The following is a 20,274-nucleotide window of genomic DNA, read 5'->3' as shown; positions in this document are numbered from 1 at the left end:
GATTTCATATTGCTCAAACACACATGCTGTACAATTTGTGCAGTTAATGCAATTATTACAGGGTCCTGAGGCGATATACATCCTCCTCAGCTGACAGGATTAAGAGATTGAAGTAAAGACAGGCATAGGAAATCACAAGGGTATTGATTGGGGAAGTGATAAGTGTCCGTGAAATCTTTACAATTTATGTTTAGAGATTGCAGTAAAGACAGGCATAAGAAATTACAAAAGTGTTAATTTGGGGAACTAATAAATGTCCATGAAATCTTCACAATCCACGTTCTTCTGCCGTGGCTTCAGCCGGTCCCTCCGTTTGGGGTCCCTGACTTCCCGCAACACCATAGCCCAGCCAAATTGACACATAAAGTTAACCGTCATACCAGTCAAGCTGTCAGATGATTCTAATTGCATGAGTGATCCCAGGTGAGGCCATGAAACCCACCAGATTGCTAACCCACAGAATTGCTATTAGTCGTTTTTATTTTCCGCCACTAAGTTTTGAGGTGATTCGTTACACAACAAAGGGTAACTGAAACAGAACTATCTCCAAAAGCGTCTGTGGGTTTAGGCTGGGGGTTATGAGTAAGTGGACATTAACTTTTGTGGAAGCTATAATCAAGTGGAGGGATATTGTGTATGTTACATGCTGGTACAGTCTCAAACGAAATGTGGCATACATAAATGTAGGATGAGGCAATGACACACAAGGCAAATTGGTTTTTGAATCCATTTATTTACTCACTCATTTAGCAGATATTTATTGCACACCTCCTATACACCAACCACTATTCTAGGAGCTGGGAAAACAAGACAGACACTGTCCCTGCCTTTGTGTAACTTACAGTTTGAGGGAAAAAGACAATTAAATAAGCAATTTCAAAAAGTTTGACAAGGGAAGTACAAGTTGCTGCTGACCACACCAATTTTTGGGATTAGGAAAGGCTATCTAGAAGTGATATTTAATCTTTCATATTTATTTAAATGAAGGATGAGTAGAAATTTAGTCAGGAAGGGGATATATGAAATTGTACGAATGGGTTTGGGCAGCAGAGTACAAAAATGTTCTGGACAGAGGAAATATGTGTGATGGCTCAGAGGTGAGAAAAATCATGGTGTACTGAAGTCACCACAAAAACTTCTGTAGATCACATGGAGAAGCAGGAGAGATGAAGCTGGAGAGCAAAGCAAAAAATCAGCAATTAAAAAAGATGTTTGGAGTTGTTGAGTTTGGGGATGAAAAGTGACAAGATGAATTCTGGATTTTAGACAAAGCAATCCAATTTGTGAATGGAGAGGGATTTGAGAGGAGAAATCAACTGTTGTCAGTAAGAGTATTTAAATTAGGATACTGGTAACGGGGATGGACAGACACACGATTATACATGGAAAGTGAGAGCAGCAAGAATTAGGATTATTTCTTGATTTTTTTTTTTTTTTTTTTGCTCAGGCAACTGAATAGATGAAGTCATTAATGGAAACCAGGAACACCGAAGAAACAGTGAACAATTAAAGTACTTTGAGTTATCAAAGTGAGATGTCCTGCAGGTAGCTAGACGGTACTGGCTGGTAATTCAGGAGAGCTGCTGCGTCCTGTGTAAAAGGAAAAGCAATTCATGGATGGTGGCTAAAGCCAGCTGGCAGGATTTAGGGGATGGGTTAGACCTGCACTTGTTTTCATGGAGAAGAGGCGAGTATAAAGTGGCAGAGTGAGATTACTGTAAAATATCTGCATTCAAAGGGCTAAAAAAAGAGAAATGCTGGAAAGGCTACTTGCTATAAACGCAGCAGGGTAGGTTAAAACAAATTCCGAAGCACGGGCAGCGAGTCGCGGTGCTTAAGGTTTAAGCCCGGCGTGTTTTCGAGCGCGCTGATACACAAAAGGGAAAGAGACCTCCTCACCGGAAGCACAACCTCTGCCCCCTGGGGCATTACACATTCCTCCGCGCCGGAAGAAAGCGTCGCGTCGCGCTTCGCCTCGCCTCGCCCCGCCTCGCCTCGCCCCGCCTCGCCCTGTTGGCTTCGCTCTATCTGTACGTCTAGTAAAGGAGAGATTGTGCCCTTCCCCGACCCCTTACCAAGGGCGAGCTGCGTGGAGTCGTTGAACTGGGCAGAACTTTGGCAGGCAAGGAGACAAACAGCCACATTTTGCTGCCGGGGAAGAGAGGAAGAAGGAAAGGCCAGACACACAGGCGTCGTGCCGCTGCGGAAGGATTCCGTTTCCTGCAGGGGGCGGAGGGATTTGACAGCACGGTAACTTCCGGAAAAGTCCTGAGCCTCAGAGGAAAAGCCTTGCAAGAAACAATAACAAACGGGAGGAGGAAGCGATTCTGGGGTTTCTGTGTTGAACGGTTCTTGTCCGCGAAGATGCGCTTCGGCCCCTGTCAGGGGACTTGAACGGGCTTAGTGGGCTTCAGCCAGCTTTTCTCCACCGGTTCCCCACGGGGACCCCCCTCCCCGGCCGTTGCAATGGCGGGCGTGGGGCCGGGGGGCTACGCGGCGGAGTTCGTGCCACCCCCAGAGTGTCCCGTCTTTGAGCCGAGCTGGGAGGAGTTCACAGATCCGCTCAGCTTTATCGGCCGCATCCGGCCTTTGGCGGAGAAAACCGGCATCTGCAAAATTCGGCCGCCCAAGGTACCTCAGTCTGTGAAGAGAGGGGGAGAAGGAAGAATGGGGGAGTCCGTACGCTGGGTTTAGCTTTACTTTTCTGCTCCTTCTCTCGTTTCATATGTACTCTCCTTTGTTTTGAGACAACTGGAGCCTGTTTCTGGATGTCTTTGCTTCGGTTTCTTTTGTAGTCTTATGTAGACGCGTCTGAACGCGAGAAAGTGGTGTCTTTGGGGCCTCTTCCGCCTAGAACTTGGGAACTGATACTTTTCTCTCAGCCGTGGGCCTAAGGCCTTTCGTTAGCCGACATGGTGTTTAAAGTACAGTATTATGACGTGACTTATTCTTCCCTCACGTATCCTCATTATGGTTTGATAGTCGGCTATCTCTTTATTCAAGACCTGGTTGGATCAAATATTTGCAGGCCTCATCTCAGGGCTAGGGTTTCTGAAAAGGTTATCTGAGCTCTAGTCTCACCGGATGGTATTACTAGACAAGAACTCCAGACTAATTATTGCTGCAGTGAAAAAGTCTTACCGGGGAAAGAGAAGGAGCAGCAATAATTCTGAAATTTAGAGGTTTAGGAAGAATTGGTCTAGAATGGAGGTGGAAGGAAATGTTGAAATCTCTTGACATAGGGAACTCAAGATCAACGATTTTAGAATCACAGTTATTGCAGATAACTAGGTTTGCCTATAAGGTTAATTATAATCTCACCTTTGAGGTAAGGAAAGCAGATACTATCCCTTGTGTGGAGGGGATTAATGCCCCAAGAGATTGAGTGATTGCTCAAGGTCAAAGGTGTTTTTCTTTACTCATTAGACCCGTGCTTTTTAAATGATGTTCCTGGACCACTTGCACTAGGGTCAACTGGATGCTTGTTTAAATGCAGATCTCTAGGCTTCTTGTTGTGGAAGTTCTGGAATCTGCTTTCTAGCAACTAGTCTCAGATGATTCTTCATGTAAGTTGAGGTTTTCGAACCATTGCTTTAGTCGTTGCTTGTTAAAGGCATTTTGCTTTATGTTTTGTCTAGTATTAGTAATGATAAAATATTAAGCACTGTTGCCAGTGTTTCTTTTTAAAAAGCATCTGCCGTCACCACTGACTACCACAGAGATAGGCACCGCAGCGTATTAAAAACTTAAATGACAGCGAGGAGGAGCTAATTTAACACCTATAGATTGTTTGCTTTAATCCTTGAAGCCCTGACAGGTAAATAAAGTCCACCTTTTACAGATGAGGCTAATCTGGATAAGTTAAAACACCAAATGTGTGATCTTGGGCAAGTGGCAAAGTGTATTTTGAACCTAGATCAGTTTTTCTGATTCTGAAACAGACATAATGCTCTCACTATGTTGAATGACTTTAAGGTTATAGACTATTCATTTCAAGCAGAGGATTAACAGATAATTGCTATGATGATATGCATTGCCATCCTGCAAAAACTTCCATTTAACCCTTTTTTCTATCATAATTACCTAATATTAACAAATCTTAAGCATTGAAGGTTTTCCTAAGTCATACTTTATCTACTCTTGAATTTATTAATTAGAAAGTCTATTCATGGTTACTTCGATTAATAAAAGTTTTTTTACTTAAAAAGATGCTGAAATAATGCTTTCTCTTTATGTCACATTATTGAAAATAAATCTTGTTTACAATCAGAATTTAATTTTAGTATTGGCAGATTTCTTTAGTTTCCAAGGTAAGACTTTTTTTTTTTTTTTTTTGACTACTCACGTTTTAAAATAGGTTTACTGTTATTCTGTTATTTAGGCCAAATCAAACTATGTTATTTAGACCTCACTTGAAATATGCTATCTAATTTTAGTTATATCACAGTCTGGAAATTGTCCTTGTTCTGTTTGCTTACTTTTTTTTTTTTTTTTTTTTTTTTTTAAATATTTGGGTTCCCAGAAGCTGGGCTTTGAACAAAACATTTGTGTAACATAAAGTGCTCTGTCACATTACACATAACATAAAAAAAATTGTTAAATAAGTTCTTAAAAGTTTCTTTTTAATCTTAAATTTTACCCTTTTTAGTTTAAAAAAATTTTTTTTTTTGATCTTGGTAAACCTGAATGTTTACTAGATACTGTTTTGTGGTACATGACCTCATTGAATTCCACTTGAGTAACTTGGGAAAGCATAATTGTGGGAGGTAAACGGTGGGACTGGTTTGAAGAGGATTACTTTTCTGAGCAATACAGGTTGAGCATCCATCCCTACTTTAAAAATTCCAAATCCGAAATCATCCAAAATCTGAAACCAAGTTACCCTGAAACATTATTATTCTTTTTCTTTGTCTTTTATAGAGACAGGGTCTCGCTCTGTTGCCTGGGCTGGTCTTAAGCTCCTGGGCTCAAGCGATCCTCCTGCCTCAGTCTCCCAATGTGCTGGGATTACAGGTATGAGCTACTGCACCCAGCTTGAACAGATTATTTTTTTCATTGTATTAATGGTATGGTATATTTTTTTCTGTTAACTACTTCAGTGGAAATAAGTGTAAGGAAATGATTGTTTATTGGTAGCATGTAAATTCACAGTCAGAAATGATGGTGATGCCAGACAACCACAAATTGTCCACACTGGTGGTTGAGCTAGTGACACCTTTCTTTTCTGACGGTCCAGTGTACACAAGTGTTATGCACCAAATTATTAAAAATATTGCATAAAATTATCTTAGCCTATGTATAACTTTATATGAAACAGAAGAATTTTGTATTTAGGCTTCGTTCTTTCTCCAAGATATCTCATTATGTATATGCAGATATTCCAAAATATGGAAAAATCTGAAAACCAAAACACTTCTGGTTCCAAGCATTTCAGATGAGGGATACGCAACCTGTATTAAAATTATTTTATCTAAAAGAATTGCTCATTCTGTCTCTATAATAAAGACTTGTAAGTTAGTCTATTAGCACCATGATTTGTGGCAAAACCCCCCTTTAAGGGAATAAATAATGCATTCCTTGCTTACATACCACTGTGTTTTTAAAAAAAAATCTTTCTGTTTAGGACTGGCAGCCTCCATTTGCCTGTGAAGTAAAAAGCTTTCGTTTCACTCCAAGAGTCCAGCGCCTGAATGAACTTGAGGTAAGTGTTTTGTCACCATTTCTGCTTCCTGATTCATTCTTTATGTTAGGGCTGTAGGTAGAGAACTTTGAGAAGCTCATGTACCACAGCCTAGAGTTTGTGTTAATTGGTATTGAATGGAATAGTTAGTTGATGTTTGGAGGAAGAGTATGATTTTTAAAAAATTGTGCAAAGTAGTTATGGTTTTTCCATTTAACTGAGAAATGTTCAATGCTTAGCTTCAGAGACTTAAAATTCTTAAGTTCTACTTTCTCTAGTGTTTCTTTACTAAAATTTTTGTTAATCTTGGAAGATTTCTTTCTCCTTTGGTTCTTGGAAAATGGATTTTTAAATCCTATTTTAAAACCCTAGTTTTCAAATTTTGTTTTGTTTTGTTTTGGTTTTGGTTTTGGTTTTAATGGAACTTTGCCAGGAGTGTTAATCTGATTTATTAAGATCTGCCTTTAAGTATTACTAATTTATCTTAAATTTTTTAAATGGAAGTCTATTTACGTATTGCTGTTTTTCCTGTTTATGGGTTTTCAGAAGGTTCCTCATTGTGATATGAAAACTTTTAGAGTACAGAAGGAAAATTATTGATAGCAAAAGTTTATTATGTCATTCTGAAGTTTTTTTCTTATCCCCCCAAAACATTTCTGAGAGTTTAATACATACTTTTTTTTTTTTTTTTTTTTGAGTTTTGAGAGAGTCTCGCTCTGTCACCCAGGCTGGAGTGCAGTGGTGCGATCTCGGCTCACTGCAACCTCCACCTCCCGGGTTCAAGCGATTCTCCTGCCTCAGCCTCCCTAGTGGCTGGGATTACAGCGACCATGCCCAGCTAATTTTTGTATTTTTAGTAGAGACGGAGTTTTGCCGTGTTGGCCAGGCTGGTCTGGAACTCCTGACCTCAGGTGATCCGCCCGCCTTGGCCTCCCAAAGTGCTGGGATTACAGGCGTGAGCCACCGCGCCTGGCCGCAATGCATATTTTTTCTTTTTAGTCTCTTGTAATTAGATACTTGACAAAGCATATTAGTATCAGTGAGGTATAGAGTTGATGCACCTAAAGTGTGCATGTATGGATGAAATGACAGAATGTTAGAGACTGAGGAGAATTCGATTTACTGAATTTTCTGATCAGCATAAAGTTAAACCAACTTACAAAAATTGTTTTGGTTGCTAATATGACAACTTTTTACATAAATCAGAGTAACTTTTTTGCCTGAATAAATATAGTTTATTAGAAGTCTTTTGCCTCTTTATTATTGGCTAGTTTTACTATTGGCTAGTTTTACAGTGTTGAAATAAGCAATAATGAAAAGTCTTTGAATTTCTTTAGAGAAACGAGTACCTCTATTACAGCTGTCCCAAACTTTTTGGCACCAAGGACTGGTTTCATGGAAGACAGTTTATCCATGGATGGTTGGGGGTATGGAGGATGGTTTTGGGATGAAACTGTTCCACCTCAGATCATCAAGCATTAGTTAGATTCTCAAAAGGCGCTCACAACCTAAATCCCTCACACGCAGTTCATAATAGGGTTTGTGGTAATGCTTGCCTGCTTGGTTGCCCGCTGCCGCCACTCTCCTCCTGCTGTGTGGCTGGGTTCCTAACAGGCCGCTGATGGGTACCGGTCCACAGCCTGGGGGTTGGGGACCCCTGCTCTGTTGTACTCATTCATTTCAATCATAACTTAGTTCTTCTGTATTTTAATAATCTTAGGCAATGACCAGAGTGAGATTGGATTTCTTGGATCAACTAGCAAAATTTTGGGAACTTCAAGGATCTACTCTGAAGATCCCTGTGGTGGAGAGAAAAATCCTGGATCTGTATGCTTTGAGCAAGGTGAGGCTCATACTGGTTTAGAAATTAGAGCACAGGCTTGTGAATTTAGGAATATCAAATACATTTGATAGGAAACATTGCTTCCAATAGAGGATTTGTTTGACAATGAAATGCACTAGCTGGGTATGGTGGCGCATGCCTGTAATCCCAGCTACTCGGGAGGTTGAGGCAGGAGAATTGCTTGAACCCAGGAGGCGGAGGTTGTGGTGAGCTGAGATCGCGCCATTGCACTATAGCCTGGGCAACAAGAGCAAAACTTGGTATCAAAAAAAAAAAAAAAAAAAAAAGACAATGAAATGCACATTTGAATAAATGGAAATGACAGATCTCAAAGTTATCTTTAAAGATTATTTTATATTTGTTGAGATTAATATTTAATTACTAAATATTAATTTAATTACTAAAATTAATTTAATCTTTAATATAATTAATATTAAAATTATATCTGTGATATACAACATGCAAAATAAATTACTCTAGTCTGCTAATATTATCCTGTGCTGAGCATACAATGTTCTGTGTTGAGCTTGTCATCTTTTTTTTTTTGTTACTTAGTTGAAAATTTGGGCCAGGCACAGTGGCTCATGCCTGTAATCCCAGCACTTGAGGAGGTTGAGGTGGGAGGATCACTTGAGCCTAGGAGTTAGAGACTAGCCCAGGCAACATGGTGAAACCCTATGTCTACTAAAAATACAGAAAAGCTAACTGGGCATGGTGGTGCACACCTGTAGTCTCAACCACTCAGGAGGCTAAGGTGGGAGGATCACATGAGTCCGGAAAGTCAAGGCTGCAGTGAGCTGTGATTGCGCCACTGCACTTCAGCCTTGGCCACAGGAGTTAGACCCTGTCTCAAAAAAAAAAAAAAGAGAAAATTTGGCATATTAAAGGGACTCATGTTTCTCAGCATTCTTATGTGTGGTATATATTAGTTTTGTTAATACGTGTATGTGGTGTTAATGGCTAACTGAAGCCATCATTATTCAGTAGGATGACCAAACAGCTCAGAAACTTAAGGGTGAAGAGTTTAGACAAGTTTTTGCCCAAATTGTGTTAATTTTTTAACATTATATTCCCTAATGTGAAAAAAAAACTAACTGACCTGCAAGCTGAGATTATAACCTTGAAATATGTTTTTTTCTTTTTTTTTTGTGATAAGAGTTTTGCTCTTGTGTCCAGGCTGGAGTGCAATGGCCTGATCTTGGCTCACTGCAACCTCCGCCTCCCAGGGTCAAGCAGTTCTCCTTCCTCAGCCTCCCGAGTAGCTGGGATTACAGGCATGTGCCAACATGCCAGGCTAATTTTGTATTTTTTAGTAGAGATGGGGTTTCACTATGTTAGTCAGGCTGGTCTCAAACTTCTGACCTCATGATCCGCCCACCTCGATCTCCCAAAGCTGGGATTATGGATTACAGGCATGAGCCACTGCGCCCGGCTAAAATATGTTTTGTTGCTACAATAATACAAATTTATTATTGCTTAATTATCTGGGAATTTTGTAAAACAACTTCTTTTTGTGGCCTTTCGTATCTTATAATTTATATACTATTTTGAAATAAAAATTTATTCTAATTTAAATTGCAGTTACTTTTAGAAGATTTCACTTTTTTTTTTTTTTTTTTTTTTGAAATGGAGTTGTTGTGCCCTTCTTGCCCAGGCTGGAGTGCAGTGGTGCCATCTTGGCTCACTGCAGCCTCCACCTCCCGGGTTCAAGTGATTCTTCTGCCTCAGCCTGCCGGGTTCAAGTGATTCTCCTGCCTCAGCCTCCCGGGTTCAAGTGATTCTCCTGCCTCAGCCTCTCGAATACCTGGGATTACAGGTGCCTGCCACCACACCCGGCTAATTTTGTATTTTTAGTAGAGACAGGGTTTCTCCATGTTGGTTAGGCTGGACTCGAACTCCCGACCTCAGGTGATCCGCCCGCCTCAGCTTCCCAGAGTGTTGGGATTACAGATATGAGCCACCGTGCCCGGCCAGGAAGATTTCACTTTTAAGGAAAAACGTGAGAATAATTCGTGGCATGTGGTGGCTCATAACTATAATCCCAGCACTTTGGGAGGCTGAGGTGGAAGGATTGCTTGAACCTAGGAGTTTGAGACTGGCCTAGGCAACATACTGAGACTCCATCTCTACAAAAAATTAAAAAATAAATAATCCTGGCATGGTGGTGGACTCCTGTAGTCCCAGCTAATGAGGAGGCTGAGGCAGGAGGATTGCTGGAGCCCAGGAGGTCAAGACTGCAGTGAGCTGTCATCACACCACTGCATTCCAGCCTGAGTGACAGAGCAAGACCCTGTTTCCAAAAAAACAGAGTAACCATATTTAAATTATCTTTTATGATACATTTTAAAATTAGTGTCAGGTCAGAATTCTCTTACTAAAAAATTTGGGAAGTATGGTCTTATGCTAAAATACAGCTTGAGACTTTTTTTAATCAGTCAGGTAATGATGTTAGTAAGTAAGCACTGTGCCAAGAATTGTCTAGTATAGTTATATGAAAACCTATGGTACTAAAGAACAAATTATGCTAAATTTGAGTGGTGGGTTTCTTCTTATAGGGAACTATTAGGATAAAAATTCATTTTAAGAATGCTTTTTTGAAATTTTTATTCAGTCAAAACTTACCTACTAAGTTTTGCTGTATGATGCTGTTTAAGATTCTGAATGTGTTTGACTGTAGCATGAATAAAATATAAAAAAATTTCAAAAATTGGCTCAGCACTGTGGCTCACGCCTGTAATCCCAGCACTTTGGAAGGCTGAGGTGGATGGGTCACCTGAGGTCAGGAGTTTGAGACCAGCCTGGCCAACATGATGAAAACCTGTCTCAGCCGGGCACGGTGGCTCATGCCTGTAATCCTAGCACTTTGGGAGGCTGAGGCGGGCGGATCACTTGAGGTCGGGAGTTCGAGACCAACCTAACCAACATGGAGAAACCTCGTCTCTACTAAAAATACAAAATTAGCTGGGCGTGGTGGCACATGCCTGTAATCTCAGCTACTTGGGAGGCTGAGGCAGGAGAATCGCTTGAACCCGGGAGGCAGAGGTTGCGGTGAGCTGAGATCACGCGATTGCACTCCAGCCTGAGCAATAAGAGCGGCAAAACTCTGTCTTAAAAAAAATAAATAAATAAAACTTGTCTCTACTAATTATACAAAAAATTAGCTAGGTGTGGTGATGGGCGCCTGTAATTCCATCTGCTCGGGAGGCTGAGGTAGGAAATTGCTTGAAACCGGGAGGCAGAGGTTGCAGTGAGTTGAGATAGTACCACTGCACTCCAGCCTGGGCAACAAGAGTGAAACTCTGTCTCAAAAAAAAAAATTTTTTTTCAAAAATTATTTTATCATTAATAGCAATATGTTGTAATACTCTTTAATGAAGCTCTTTCTACTTTTTTTTTTAGACAGAGTCTCACTCTTTTGCCCAGACTGGGGTGCAGTGGCACAATCTTGTCTCACTGCTACCTCCACCTCCCAGGTTCAAGCGATTCTCATGCCTCAGCCTCCTGAGTAGCTGGGACTGGGATTAAAGGTGTGTGCTACCACACCCGGCTAATTTTTATATTTTTAGTAAAGATGGGGTTTTTACCGTGTTGGCCAGGCTGATCTTGAACTCCTGACCTCAAATGATCTGCCCACCTTGGCCTCCCAAAGTGTGGGGATTATAGGTGTGAGCCACTGTGCCCGGCCAATCTTTATCTCTCTTTTATTTTCATAAATACTCTAAGGAATTTACTAGAGTAAGTATTAATAGTTAGTAATCTATTGAACTTTCTCTCTCAGTGATTTTCCATTTAAAAGGTAAACCTTAGGTTTAATCTGATGGTAAGTTAAATTGCATTTTTTTTTTTTTTTTGGAGACGGAGTCTCTCCTGTCACCCAGGCTAGAGGCGCAATCTCAGCTCACTGCAACCTCCCACCCCCTGGGTTCAAGCGCTTCTCCTGACTCAGCCTCAGGAGCAGCTGTGACTCCAGGCGCACACCACCACGCCTGGCTAATGTTTGTATTTTTAGTAGAGATGGAGTTTTGTCATGTTGGCCAAGCTAGTCACGAACTCCTGATCTCAAGTGATCTCCTGTCTTGGCCTCCCAAAATGCTGGGATTACAGGTGCAAGCCACCGCACCCGGCTGCATTTTTCTGGTTTTCTAAAGTCATAGGATTTCAAAATTGGGAAGGGGCTTTTAGAGGTAACCTAGTCTGAATACTTAGTTGTTCACAATTCTCCTTATAATGTTGGTCATCCAGAGTGTTTAACTCCATCTTGAGAAGCTGATTTCCTTTTAAGGTTCATACTACTAATAAAGTACACTTTGTTTAAATATTCAGAAAGCTTATTGAAAATATGATGAAAGGTTAAGTGTGCTTATCTGAGGGTTTATTGGAATCTTGTCTTTTGTGGGTTTTTTAAGTCCTCATGGACATCTCTTTCCCCAGCCTGTGAGAATGTTTGCAAAACTGAGATTTAAAGCTAAAAGGCGGACAAACTTTGATTTGTAGTTATTTTTGTTTATAATACTTTGTTCCCTAAATGTCATTGTGAGATTGCTGCTTCTCACATTAACTTTTTTCTTTTACATTGAGGTGTAACTTACAGTGTAATGCACAAATTTTAAGTGTACAGTTCAATAAATCTTCATATATGTATACACCTGTTTTGTAGCCATCATGCAGATCAAGATATATAACATTTTTATAGCACTCTAGTGGGTTGTTTCATCTCCTTTTCAGTCAATACTTCTTCACAAAGGTAATTTATTCTGACCTTCATCATTGGGTGACTATTTATTTCATTAACATGACATTTTATTCTAGCAAGAGGCTTGGGCTAAAAACTGCAGAAAATACTGAGAGTTGAGATGTTTTAAGGTTGTTAGGTGTGCCCTTTTTTAAAAAAAAGATTATTTTTGGCCAACAGTTTGTTGGCATCTATTAAGTTTTTTTTTAATATATATGATTTGAAAATGCTATGATTCCCATTGCTTTTTGATGGGAAGCAAATTTTCAGTCTTCTGAGTCGTGAAGTCATCAGCGTGATGGTTTCCTGTTTTGATTAATCACTTCATCTTTCTCCCTATTATTTTTGATAATAAAAAGTATTACTTGGAATGCCTGTAATTGACTTCTATATGAATAATTAAAGTTTTTTTTTTTGAGATGGAGTCTTGCTCTGTCACTCCAGGCTGGAGTGCAGCAGCACGATTTCGGCTCACTGCAAGTTCCGCCTCCTGGGTTCATGACATTCTCCCTCCTCAGCCTCCTGAGTAGCTGGGACTACAGGCGCCCACCACCACGCCCGGCTAATTTTTTGTGTTTTTAGTAGGGACGGGGTTTCACAGTGTTAGCCAGGATGGTCTCGATCTCCTGACCTCATAATCTGCCCGCCTTGGCCTCCCAAAGTGCTGGGATTACAGGCATGAGCCACTGTGCCTGGCTGAATGAATAATTACAGTTTTTATAATCACTTCAGCAAGAAGCATTCAGTCTAGCCCTTCTCGTTAAAACATTTTTATTTTTGTTAAAGTAGTACACTTTTGAAAAACAAGGCTTTGGCTGGGTATAGTGGGCTCATACTTGTAATCCCAGCACTTTGGGAGGCCGAGGCAGGAGGATCATTTGAGCCCAGGAGCTCTAGATAAACCTCCTGGTCTAGACATAGGGAGACCCCATCTCTACAAAAAATTTAAAAAGATTAGCTAGGTGTGGTGGCATGCGCTTGTAGTCACAGCCACTTGAGAAGCTGAAGCTGGAGGATCATTTGAGTCCAGGTGTTTGGGGCTGCAGTGACCTCTGATTGCACCACCTGGGCAACAGAGTAAGACCCTGTCTTTAAAAAAGAAAGGCGGCTTAAAATGAAAATCAGCATCTCCCTTCATCTCCACCCCCATTCCTACTCCTCAGAACTAATCACTTTCAGTTCTTTTAGCTGTTTCTGATTTTGATCTTCATATTTCCAAGTAATATGCTCGTTATGTTGTTTCTTCATTTCTCAGTTTTAAATATCATATACTGATTTCCTACTGTTAAAGATGGAGAATGGGTGTAAGAGAATGGGTGTAAATCCTCCCATACTTTATGTCCGTCATCCCCTTCTAGTGTAGTTACATTAATTTTTTATTAATCTAAAATTAATACTGTGAAAAATATATTTTCAAACTTTCCAGTAGAAGTATACATCTCTCAGTATGCTTCTACCCATCAAATAATCTATCAGCTTTATTTTCTTGGAGCCATTCTTCCTGGATTCTTTTTTACTCTCGAATCCTGACTGGGTGTTTTTTTAAGGTCAGCTGTCAGTCTGGAAATTCCTTTTACTGCCGTCATTCTGGGAATTCCTTGGCCTCTTTTCCTTGTTGTAAGTCTTCCTTTTGCTTGGTTTACTCATTTTGATGAAACATTTCTTCTGCTAATTTCATAAGAAAGATGGTTAATAGGATATACATTTTTTAGGACCTTTTGCTGTGTACAAATGTTCTGCTCTTAAACTTTATTAGTAGTTTGGTGGGGTTTAAAAGTCTAGATTGTAAATCATTTTACTTCAGTATTTTGAAAGCTTTATTCCATTGTCTTGTTGGTGAGAAGAATGATGCTATATTAATTCTTGTTTTTTTGTGACTTTTTTTTTCTTGAAGATTTAGGATTTTATCTTTATTCCCAGGGCTTTGAAATTTCACGGTGATATGCATTGGTATGTGTTTATTTTCATTCACTGTTTTTATGGCTCTCAATAATCTTTTTAATCTGATAACTCATTCCTTTCAATTCTTTTAATTTTTCCTGTATTCTTTGATAATTTTGTGTACTTATTTTTTCTCTTCTTTTAGACTCTTTATTAGTTAGATGTTAGACATGTTAGGCTGGTCCTCTAGTTTACTTACCTATAGCTTTTTTAGTTCAACATGCCTTCTCTTCAAACTCTGCTGAGAGTAAATCTCCAGTTTTCTGCTGGGGTTGGAGTGGGATAGTTGCCTGGAAGAGGTCTAAGTGCTTTTATACAGGTTTTCACAATCCTGTTCTCTGCTGCATTGCCACCCCTAATTTTAGAGGTAACTGCTGCTTCTACTTCTTAAGTTTTTTTTTTTTTTTCCTTGTTTTAGAAAAGGGAGGAAGGGGCTCCTCTGAAGCCTTTCCAGGTTCTATGTTGCAAAAGCTTCTCTGGCTTTCCTCTGTTGCAAGGCACTTAAACTTGTAATTTTTGTTTGTTTGTCTGTTTTTGTTATTGTTTTGGCTTATCACTAGCTTTAAAATATTGTTTACATTTGTATTTGGTTCCTTTCTTGGTCTATTTGACCTCTTGAGAGGATGCCTTTTTGTTTCTTTCCTGTCTTTTTAGTGGATTTTTTTAGAGGGAGCTTTTAAGTAGAAGACTGTTCTTTAGGTATGTTAAAACTGTCTCTAGATGTTCCCAAGATGGCTGAATAGGAACAGCTCCAGTCTACAGCTCCCAGCGTGAGCGACGCAGAAGATGAGTGATTTCTGCATTTCCAACTGAGGTACCGGGTTCATCTCACTGGGGCTTGTTGGACAGTGGGTGCAGGACAGTGGCTGCAGCCCGCCGAGCGTGAGCTGAAGCAGGGCGAGGCATCGCCTCACCTGGGAAGCGCAAGGGGTCAGGGAATTCCCTTTCCTAGCCAGGGGAAGCTATGACAGATGGCACCTGGAAAATCGAGTCACTCCCACCCTAACACTGTGCTTTTCCAATGGTCTTAGCAAACGGCACACCAGGAGATTATATCCCGCACCTGGCTTGGAGGGTTCAACTCCCACGGAGCCTCGCTCATTGCTAGCACAGCAGTCTGAGATCGAACTGCAAGGTGGCAGCAAGGCTGGGGGACGGGCGCCCGCAATTGCTGAGGCTTGAGTAGGCAAACAAAGCAGCCCAGAAGCTCAAACTGGGTGGAGCCCACCACAGCTCAAGGAGGCCTGCCTTCCTCTGTAGACTCCACCTCTGGGGGCAGGGCATGGCCGAACAAAAGGCAGTAGAAACCTCTGCAGACTTAAATGTCTCTGTCTGACAGCCTTGAAGAGAGTAGTGGTTCTCCCAGCACGGAGTTTGAGATCTGAGAACGGGAAGACAGCCTCCTTAAGTGGGTCTCTGACCCCCAAGTAGCCTAACTGGGAGGCACCCCCTCGTAGGGGCAGACTTGACACCCACATGGCCGGGTACCCCTCTGAGACGAAGCTTCCAGAGGAACGATCAGGCAGCAATATTTGCTGTTGAGCAATATTCGCTGTTCTACAGCCTCCGCTGCTGGTACCCAGGCAAACAGGGTCTGGAGTGGACCTCCAGCAAACTCCAACAGACCTGCAGCTAAGGGTCCTGACTGTTAGAAGGAAAACTAACAAACAGAAAGGATATCCACACCAAAACCCCATTTGTACGTCACCATCATCAAAGACCAAAGGAAGATAAAACCACAAAGATGGGGAAAAAACAGAGCAGAAAAACTGAAAATTCAAAAAATCAGAGCACCTCTCCCCCTCCAAAGGAACACAGCTTCTCACCAGCAACGGAACAAAGCTGGACAGAGAATGACTTTGATGAGTTGAGAGAAGAAGGCTTCAGACGATCAAACTTCTCTGAGCTAAAGGAGGAAGTTCGAACCCATCGCAAAGAAGGTAAAAACCTTGAAAAATTAGACAAATGGCTAAATAGAATAACCAGTGTAGAGAAGTCTTTAAATGACCTGATGGAGCTGAAAACCATGGCACGAGAACAACTACGTGACGAATGCACAAGCTTCAGTAGCCAATTCGATCAGTTGGACGAAAGGGTATCAGTGATTGAAGATCAAATGAATGAAATGAAGTGAGAAGAGAAGTTTAGAGAAAAAAGAGTAAAAAGAAACAAAGCCTCCAAGAAATATGGGACTATGTGAAAAGACCAAGTCTACGTCTGATTGGTGTACCTGAAAGTGACGAGGAGAATGGAACCAAGCTGGAAAACACTCTGCAGGATATTATCCAGGAGAACTTCCCCAACCTAGCAAGGCAGGCCAACATTCAAATTCAGGAAATACAGAGAACGCCACAAAGATACTCCTGGAGAAGAGCAACTCCAAGACACATAATTGTCAGATTCACCAAAGTTGAAATGAAGGAAAAAATGTTAAGGGCAGCCAGAGAGAAAGATCGGGTTACCCACAAAGGGAAGCCCATCAGACTAACAGCTGATCTCTCAGCAGAAACTCTACAAGCCAGAGGAGAGTGGGGGCCAATATTCAACATTCTTAAAGAAAAGAATTTTCAACCCATAATTTCATATCCAGCCAAACTAAGCTTCATAAGTGAAGGAGAAATAAAATACTTTACAGACAAGCAAATGCTGAGAGATTTTTGTCACCACCAGGCCTGCCCTACAAGAGCTCCTGAAGGAAGCACTAAACATGGAAAGGAACAACTGGTACCAGCCACTGCAAAAACGTGCCAAATTGTAAAGACCATCGATGGTAGGAAGAAACTGCATCAACTAACGAGCAAAATAATCAGCTAACATCATAATGACAGGATCAAATTCACACATAACAATATTAACCTTAAATGTAAATGGGCTAAATGCTCCAATTAAAAGACACAGACTGGCAAATTGGATAAAGAGTCAAGATCCACCAGTGTGCTTTATTCAGGAGACCCATCTCACATGCAGAGACACACACAGGCTCAAAATAAAGGGATGGAGGAAGATCTACCAAGCAAATGCAAAACAAAAAAGGCGAGTTGCAATCCTAGTCTCTGATAAAACAGATTTTAAACCAACAAAGATCAAAAGAGACAAGGCCATTACATAATGGTAAAGGGATCAATTCAACAAGAAGAGCTGACTATCCTAAATATATATGCACCCAATACAGGAGCACCCAGATTCCTAAAGCAAGTCCTTAGGGACCCACAAAGAGACTTAGACTCCCACATAATAATAATGGGAGACTTTAGCACCCTACTGTCAATATTAGACAGATCAACGAGACAGGAAGTTAACAAGGATATCCAGGAATTGAAATCAGCTCTGCACCAAGCAGACCTAATAGACATCTACAGAACTCTCCACCCCAAAGCAACAGAATATGCATTCTTCTCAGCACCGCATCACACTTATTCCAAAATTTGACCACATAGTTGGAAGTAAAGCACTCCTCAGCAAATGAAAAAGAACAGAAATTATAACAAACTGTTTCTCAGACCACAGTGCAATCAAACTAGAACTCAGGATTAAGAAACTCACTCAAAACCACTCAACTACATGGAAACTGAACAACCTGCTCCTGAATGACTACTGGGTACATAACGAAATGAAGGCAGAAATAAAGATGTTCTTTGAAACCAATGAGAACAAAAACACAACATACCAGAATGTCTGGGACACATTTAAAGCAGTGTGTAGAGGGAAATTTATAGCACTAAATGCCCACAAGAGAAAGCAGGAAAGATCTAAAATTGACACCCTAACATCACAATTAAAAGAACTAGAGAAGGAAGAACAAACACATTCAAAAGCTAGCAGAAGGCAAGAAATAACTAAGATCAGAGCAGAACTGAAGGAGATAGAGACACAAAAAACCCTTCAAAAAACTTCAAAAAATCAGTGATTCCAGGAGCTGGTTTTTTGAAAAGATCAACAAAATTGATAGACCACTAGCAAGACAAAAAAGAAAAGAAAGAAGTATCAAATAGACGCAATAAAAAATGATAAAGGGGATATCCCCACCGATCCCACAGAAATACAAACTACCATCAGAGAATACTGTAAACAGCTCTATGCAAATAAACTAGAAAATCTAGAAGAAATGGATAAATTCCTGGACACATACACCCTCCCAAGACTAAACCAGGAGGAAGTTGAATCTCTGAATAGACCAATAACAGGCTCTGAAATTGAGGCAATAATTAATAGGCTACCAACCAAAAACAGTCCAGGACCAGATGGATTCACAGCCGAATTCTACCAGATGTACAAGGAGGAGCTGGTACCATTCTTTCTGAAACTATTCCAATCAATAGAAAAAGAGGGAATTCTCCCTAACTCATTTTATGAGGCCAGCATCATCCTGATACCAAAGCCTGGCAGAGACACAACAAAAAAAGAGAATTTTAGACCAATATCCCTGATGAACCTCGATGCAAAAATCTTCAGTAAAATACTGGCAAACCAAATCCAGCAGCACATCAAAAAGCTTATCCACCATGATCAAATGGGCTTCATCCCTGGAATGCAAGGCTGGTTCAACATACGCAAATCAATAAACGTAATCCAACATATAAACAGAACCAAAGACAAAAACCACACGATTATCTCAATAGATGCAGAAAAGTCCTTTGACAAAATTCAACAGCCCTTCATGCTAAAAACTCTCAATAAATTAGGTATTGATGGGACATATGTCAAAATAATAAGAGCTATTTATGACAAACCCACAGCCAATATCATACTGAATGGGCAAAAACTGGAAGCATTCCCTTTGAAAACTGGCACAATACAGGGATGCCCTCTCTCACCACTCCTATTCAACATAGTGTTGGAAGTTCTGGCCAGGGCAGTCAGGCAGGAAAAAGAAAGAAAGGGTATTCAATTAGGAGAAGAGGAAGTCAAATTGTCCCTGTTTGCAGATGACATGACTGTATATTTAGAAAACCCCATTGTCTCAGCCCAAAATCCCCTACAGCTGATAAGCAACTTCAGAAAAGTCTCAGCATACAAAATCAATGTGCAGAACTCACAAGCATTCTTATACACCAATAACAGACAAACAGCCAAATCATGAGTGAACTCCCATTCACAATTGCTACAAAGAGAATAAAATACCTAGGAATCCAACTTACAAGGGATATGAAGGACCTCTTCAAGGAGAACTACAAACCACTGCTCAACAAAATAAAAGAGAACACAAGCAAATGGAAGAATATTCCATGCTTATGGATAGGAAGAATCATTATCGTGAAAATGGCCATACTGCCCAAGGTAGTTTATAGATTCAATGCCATCCCCATCAAGCTACCAATGACTTTCTTCACAGAATTGGAAAAAACTACTTTAAAGTTCATATGGAACCAAAAAAGAGCCCGCATTGCCAAGTCAATCCTAAGCCAAAAGAACAAAGCTGGAGGCATCATGCTGCGTGACTTCCAACTATACTACAAGGCTACAGTAACCAAAACAGCATGGTACTGGTACCAAAACAGAGATATAGACCAATGGAACAGAACAGAGCCCTCAGAAATAACACCACATATCCACAACCATCTCATCTTTGACAAACCTGACAAAAACAAGAAATGGGGAAAGGATTCCCTATTTAATAAATGGTGCTGGGAAAACTGGCTAGCCACATGTAGAAAGCTGAAACTGGATCCCTTCCTTACACCTTATATAAAAATTAATTCAAGATGGATTAAAGACTTAAATGTTAGACTTAAAACCATAAAAACCCCAGAAGAAAACCTAGGCAATACCGTTCAGGACATAGGCATGGGCAAGGACTTCATGACTAAAACACCAAAAGCAATGGCAACAAAAACCAAAATAGACAAATGGGATGTAATTAAACTAAAGAGCTTCTGTACGGCAAAAGAAACTACCAGCAGAGTAAACAAGCAACCTACAGAATGGGAGAAAATTTTTGCAATCTATCCATCTGACAAAGGGCTAATATCCAGAATCTACAAAGAACTCAAATAAATTTACAAGAAAAAAACAAACAACCCCATCAAAAAGTGGGCAAAGGATATGAACAGACACTTCTCAAAAGCAGACATCTATGCA

General features: G+C 40.5%; 1 protein-coding gene across 2 annotated transcripts in view; it reads left to right on the top strand.

The window, feature by feature from the left end:
- Positions 1–720: 720 nt before the first annotated feature.
- Positions 721–20,274, top strand: part of KDM5A (lysine demethylase 5A) — a 112,517-nt gene continuing 92,963 nt past the window's right edge. For both annotated transcript variants that reach the window (XM_024256425.3, XM_063711986.1), the window contains exons 1-3: positions 721–2,631; positions 5,624–5,701; positions 7,401–7,523. In XM_024256425.3, the coding sequence (XP_024112193.1) occupies positions 2,467–2,631; positions 5,624–5,701; positions 7,401–7,523 (366 nt within the window). In that variant the 5' untranslated portion in view covers positions 721–2,466. The remainder of the gene's footprint in view (positions 2,632–5,623; positions 5,702–7,400; positions 7,524–20,274) is intronic.

Source organism: Pongo abelii, chromosome 10 (genome assembly GCF_028885655.2).
Source record: "Pongo abelii isolate AG06213 chromosome 10, NHGRI_mPonAbe1-v2.0_pri, whole genome shotgun sequence".
Classification (NCBI taxonomy): domain Eukaryota; kingdom Metazoa; phylum Chordata; class Mammalia; order Primates; family Hominidae; genus Pongo; species Pongo abelii.
Note: the sequence above shows the minus strand (reverse complement) of the source record. Positions and strands in the feature narration are given on the sequence as shown.